At 34.1% G+C, this 6,334-nt stretch overlaps 2 protein-coding genes across 3 annotated transcripts in view; both read right to left on the minus strand.

The window, feature by feature from the left end:
- The window catches only part of LOC105313285 (transcription factor IIIA-like), an 18,039-nt gene extending 17,670 nt beyond the window's left edge, over nucleotides 1-369 (minus strand). The window contains exon 1 of the mRNA XM_019998266.1: nucleotides 221-369. The gene's annotated coding sequence lies outside the window, so the exon portion shown is untranslated. The remainder of the gene's footprint in view (nucleotides 1-220) is intronic.
- Nucleotides 370-386: 17 nt separating this feature from the next.
- On the minus strand, nucleotides 387-5,170 carry LOC100641513 (spermatogenesis-associated protein 4-like). Of its 2 annotated transcripts, none has more exons than XM_003387647.3 (8): nucleotides 5,052-5,170; nucleotides 4,877-5,006; nucleotides 4,240-4,358; nucleotides 3,396-3,492; nucleotides 1,122-1,190; nucleotides 986-1,046; nucleotides 831-881; nucleotides 387-520 (listed from the first exon to the last, which is right to left on the minus strand). In XM_003387647.3, the coding sequence occupies exons 1-8, from the start codon at nucleotides 5,126-5,128 to the stop codon at nucleotides 459-461; spliced, it is 666 nt and encodes a 221-aa protein (XP_003387695.1). In that variant the 5' UTR covers nucleotides 5,129-5,170; the 3' UTR covers nucleotides 387-458. The 2 variants fall into 2 exon arrangements, with proteins under 2 accessions (XP_003387695.1, XP_019853824.1); XM_019998265.1 differs by having other exon boundaries at nucleotides 387-523.
- Nucleotides 5,171-6,334: the final 1,164 nt, after the last annotated feature.

The following is a 6,334-nucleotide window of genomic DNA, read 5'->3' on the forward strand; positions in this document are numbered from 1 at the left end:
CTATGAAGAAATTGCCAATATAAAATCCGCCATTTTGTTTCAATCACAAACTCTCGCCAATGAATCATCTTGCACAGTGCGTTAAGTTTTATAATAATAACTAGAATTATTAACTTTAAATTAATCTACTAATACAGAGTTTGGTAACTAAAACAATTATAATTATTTTCACAATTCACATTATATTTAAAATTATAATTAAGCTTATTTCATCAATCACCTTTTCCTCATCTTTATTTGATAATTGGGAGAGTGGTTCACCGTCTTTACTACCAACAGGACTAGAGTAACTGATTTCTACAGTTGAAGTATCTTTTGAAGACATTAAATGAAAGAGATTGAGGCAATATTCTCTGATTTGGGCAACACGTGGTTTATAATAATAGTTTAATTTTAATAATTATTAATTAAAATTTTTATGAGTTTTGATAAATAGGAGTAATACGGTCTCTCTGTCTCTAAAGGTTTGGTGGTTTAGATTGTGTGACACTGATCTCTTCAACACCATCAGTTCCAGCACCTACTGGAAATAATAAAAATAAATACTTAACAATTATGACATTACTTACAGATGCATTCAGATGACATCAGTAAGAATTAATACACATACAATGTACTGTAGGATGCCTTTTTTCGAGAAATAAAAATTTCGCAGATTTTGCAATTTTTTGACAATTTTTTTTTTTTGCGAATTTTTTTTCATGGCATAAATTCATGAAAATTAAATCCACAAAGTATGTTTTTAGGGAAATTTGCAAAAAAATTTTATAGCCCTCAAAAAAAGGCGCCCTATGGCAGTAATTGCTCATAGATTATTAGTATTTTCTTACCTTTATCTTTGATTGGTGAAACTTTAAGTTTAGGCTTTGTGGAGAAACGCTCTAGAAAGATGGACGAAATTCATGAACATGTACATGTAAATCTTGTAGTCATGTACGTACATGTATACAGCATAATTCTCTCTATCTCTCACTCTTTCAATTACCAGGATAACATTCTTTATCATTTTGTTTTTGCTTATTGTATACATCAACAATTGCTTGTGCCTAAATAAATAAACAAACAAACAAACAAACAAACAAACATTGATTGATATACAACATTATTATTGGTTAATTTACTTTGCTTGAACAGACAGTGTAATCTGGTTCAGTGGCTAGTTCAGTATTAGCTAAATTGTTTTTAATAGACTGAAAAGGAGAAAGAGAGTGAGAGAAGAAAAAAATAATAATGGCAATAATGATAATAATGCAAGTAATCAGGGTATTTGATAAGGAATTTGGTTGCTAATGACTGCATGTTTTTGCTTCAATTCTAAAAAATAGCTTCAAATTAATAATCTTTTTGTAAAGTCCTTGTAATTGACCTTGCATGATGGCAAACTACAATTGTCAGTTGTCAATTGCAATTGTCAACAAAAATAATAATAATAGCAACAATAATAATAATGCAAGTAATCAGGGTATTTGATAAGGAATTTGGTTGCATTTTGAGCTATTAATGACTGCATTTTTGCTCCAACTATGAAAAAGCTTCAAATTAATAATCTTTTTGTGAATTCCTTGAGCTACTGTATTTGACCCTAATGGCAAACGGCAATTGTGAGTCAATTACATGAATTAATGACAGATTTAACAAATCAATTATTGTATTTCATTAAAACTACTGATGACAACAGCAATAATAATAACAATAATAAATGAATAAAATGTACAATTATGGTAGCAATCAATGAAAAGGAAACACGGCACGATTGGTGTCAATACAATATAATCAGTAATAATTAAAATCTAATAATAATACGGATATTGCAAAACCTAACAGACATACACATACACATATAAATGCACATGTACATCCCATCCCAGACGTACGGCAGATGGACGTGCATGTGAACGACACACTATAGCCTCCGGAATCAATAAAACGACCATATTAGGTAGCGTCACTACCCACTCATCCTGACATACTGAAAACTAGTTGGCAGACGTTTGGAGGGTCTAAAGCCATTGAGGATGTGATATAATGTGATTAGGTATGGTGCTTCCTATCTCGCATTCCATGAACACATGTGTACATGTACATGTACAATGTAATATAAAACATAATACATGTATTATAGTAATTATTATTCATGTACATATACCATAGGGTGCCTTTTTTCGAGGGCTGTAAACTTTGTGGCTTTCACAAATTATTAAAAGATTCGCGAAAAATACTTCTGCGAAAATCAAATTAATACGGTACAAGATGGCAGATGGCATAAATTTGCGAAATTTAAATCAGCAAAATAAAAATCCACGAAATTTATAGCCCTCAAAAAAAGGCACTCTACAGTACATGTACAGTATTAGTATTCTATGCATACATGCATGCATAAGGCTGGATGGTTCACTGTTCACACTTGAACTTAACTTTAATGCATCTAATGTACATGTATAATAGTACATGTACCCATTATGCATAGTAAATAGAGTATTATATAGTACAATAATATTTCCATTCAAGTGTACAGTAGATGCATAGTTCTAACTTCCTTTGTTATAATAATCAGTGACAGAGGATGGTGTACTGTAGTAAGAAGTCTGCCACTGTTTCTTACACTTCCTTTCTATGTTTAAACACACTTTCCTAATTAACTTAGCCAGCTGTCTCTCTGTCTCTATCTCTCTAATCTTTTATCCTTTTATCAATCCATTGTGATACATTACCTTCACACACTCTCTCTCTTTCTCTAGCCTCACTAACATAATAAGAATCAAATTAAGGCTACGTTTACACACTTTGCAACGCAAAACGCATCGTTTTTAAAGTATCCACTTTGAACACCGTTTTCGTTTCCATAGAGTTCTATTAAGATTCTATCATGTTTTCATTCATTTCTGTGTAAACAGAAGCATAAAACAGAAACTATACGGATTGCATAGTTTTTGTTGCTGTGTAAACGTGACCTAAAGGAACATTCATAATTATGATACAACATTATTAAAGAAAGACAGACTATACTGTACTACTAGCATCTACAAGTAGACACTGTTCATTATACTAGCTAGTAGGAGCATTAATGATTCCAGTACATGATGTGCCATTAAATGAGTCCAATGATTCAGTCACTAGCTGCAGTGGTAGCACAAATATCCAGGCCAATGTCTATACATTACAGTGTACATGTACATGCATATTGCAATTAATTAGGTAAGTACATGTACATGCTGGTATGGCTTATCCTGCTAAATTCATGCATTTTAAGCTGTTTAGACTTTTCAACATTCTGTTTAAATTTTCATGCGTTTTATAATTTAATTCAATCATAAATATCACAATTTTAAATTAAAACACGTATTATGATGTAAACTGTAAAATAGGGTTCTCTCAATCTCTCTGGTATACAGTACCTGTGAAGCTGTTGCTCTAGCATATAATGGTAACTGTGATTGGTAGGTCCTGTCAGTGAAGTCATCAGGAGTACACTTGGCAGGTAAATACTTCAATCTTTAAGAGAAGCAGAGAGAGAGAGAGAGAGAGAGGGAGAGGGAGGGAGGGAGAGAGAGGGAGGGGGAGAGGGAGAGAGGGAGGGAGAGAGAGAAAGGGAGGGAGAGGAGACAGAAGCAAAGTGAACTTAAAGTGTAACAGTAAACAGTTAAACTAAGTGTACAGTACCAAAAATACATTCACAAATCCACCATCATGCAGATGCTATTTTGATCTTTTATTGACCAAAAATTTGGCCTTTAAGTACATGTCAGTTTTAGGGAAAGTGTCTTACTGCTGTATATACCGGGGTAGTTTTGACCACAGCAGGTACGTGTACATGTATGTTAACATCAGTTTTTGTAGTACATTGTATATAGGGCTAAATGAATCAGTATATTCTTGACACCATATAGCAGGTTTCTTTCGTTTGGCCAAACTTTCGTTTTCTAGAAGGAAATCCAATTTCGTGGGTTTTATTTTCGTCCTTCTGATCTGCAAGAATTAAGCCACACCCAACAACCCCACCCATAACACCCATGTGTGCATGTTTTAGTGTTGATGAACTCCGAATCGAGCTCTCCCACAGCAAATTTCGTGGGTTTAATTTTCATTTTTGGAGCTTGGAGAACGAAAAGAACGAAAGTTTGACCGAACGGAAGAAACTCGCTATACGGTAGTACATAAGTGAACATGTACATGTAATATGTGCCACAAATCCACAATAATAATGATAAAATTAATGGCACTAAATAAATAAGCACTTACTCTTTGAGTGTTAATAAAGTATACAATCTTTCAATCAATAGTTTAGCTCCTGATGGCTTGCAGTGTATAGTGTTATCTATCAGCTCCTTAGGTATATCAAACTTCTCCTTTAGAAACAACTACAGTATTAATGAATAACATAATATTGAGTCACCAAACAACATAAAGTTCATCACCACAAGACAATACAGTATAGTGCTTTAATTTGGTTGATTTTTATTTTGGTAATTGGCGGCTTGCACCAACATTAAAACCATGCCAATCATTAATGTACATTATCAGTAATGCACGTGTATCCAAAAATCGCCAAATTAAAAACAGTCAATTATAATTTTTATAGCAAAATCCCCATAATAAAGTATGTCACAATATGTATGCCAATCCAAAAAGTTTTAGAAAGTATATCATAGATTCATAGAAAAATATAAAATGTATGAAGGCTCCAGCCTTCATACATGTACGTATACATGCATACATGTTATCTGTACACATGTACATGTGTACAGATAAAGAAATTTGCAACTGGAAATGGTAAGTCACTTTCTAATCATAAAGCCACACCCACTAATTAAATCTCTAACACTGCACCATCATACGTACATGTACATGAAAACAATTGATTCTTTGCTTTGCTTACTCTTTCCAGTTGCTCCCAGTTTCCTTGTCTGGCAGTTAATGAGGTCCCGTTACTGAACGAGTGCATCTGAAGATCATGTGGATAGTACCAGGCCAGTATTTCAGCCACCAAGTAGCCATTGGAAAAATCCCTGGGAAGAGAAAGAAAGATCAATAAATTGATCAGACTCCAATACCTTTTGACGTTCTTGATCGGGTGGCTGAGGTCTAGACTCTGCAGCCATTTTATAACTTCTCTTGGTAATCCACTCATCGTGTTTTGTTTTGCTGCCAATTGTTGCTATGGATACTAGCTCCGCCCAGTCCTTTTTAATTATTGATTTTAACTTTAAGCCTGGCCCATGTCATGATAATAATGAAACATTTGAAAAGAGCTATAATTGTGAAAAATATGCTGTGGAACCAAATTCAATTTAAAGTTAGCTGCTTTCATAATATTTTTATGTATTTCAGACTCTATTCTTTATTCTTTTTTCATTAGCATCAGCTATTGTTAAAAATCACTGAGTTACTAAAAAAATTATTGCATTATTGATATTTTTATGATACATGATCATGATGTATATGCATTTATTTATTTTACATAAAAGTTTGAGCTGATTTTGATCTAAATTGGATTTTTTATGAATTTTTAAAGTTTCTCAAAAATTGGGCCAAAGTCTCTGTACTATTAGTAACGCGGTAGCGTTACTAAGTAGGATTCACCCCCAAACAAAATGGCTGCCACGACTTTTGCAGCCTTGCTATACCGGGAAAACGAGCTCCTATGCTTACCAGACTTCTTAGAGGACCTTATCTTGACCAGAGGACTCCATTGGTACCCATAGCGTGGCTCTAGGCCCTGTCTAAGAGAAAAGCCAAAAATCGGCGAACCGGCCGTTTTGTTCAGCCACCTTTTTTCATCTTCATCATCATCATCATCAAGAAGTCCTGTCAATCCAGTTGTCGGTGTGTATATCAGTATCAGTTAGTGCTACAAGGATAATTCTTACACCAATCTACTCCAACAGTCTATGCGCAGGTCCATGTCCCATCAGATCATTCTTCAAGTAAGGAAAAAGTGGTACTGTGGCTGCTGGATCGAGCCATCTTAGCTGCATGCCGCCATTTTGTTAATTAAAGAAGCTTGCCATGTGCTCCAAAATTTGGGTGTGGTCGCGCATGCTCAGATCTGCAGCTCTGGAAGAAACAATTTATTTTTTACCAAGCTATGCTTGCTACTGCAATACTTTAGTGGAGGTTTCCAGCTAAAAGAAGGTATTGATTTTACATGTTACTGTTTTATCAAGTGTGTGATTTTATTTTATTTAAAAAAACAAACAATTAATTAATGTATGATATGCAATGATAATATGAATGACAACAGCCTGGAAGAACAGGAATAGCTGCATTCTGCTGCAACATTGCAGGGAAGAATGGAAGATGGACACTCTCAGCTCACAGCTTCTTGAACAAGGAC

The sequence above is a fragment of the Amphimedon queenslandica genome, unplaced genomic scaffold (genome assembly GCF_000090795.2).
Source record: "Amphimedon queenslandica unplaced genomic scaffold, v1.1 AMPQUscaffold_13330, whole genome shotgun sequence".
NCBI classification, from domain to species: Eukaryota; Metazoa; Porifera; class Demospongiae; order Haplosclerida; family Niphatidae; genus Amphimedon; species Amphimedon queenslandica.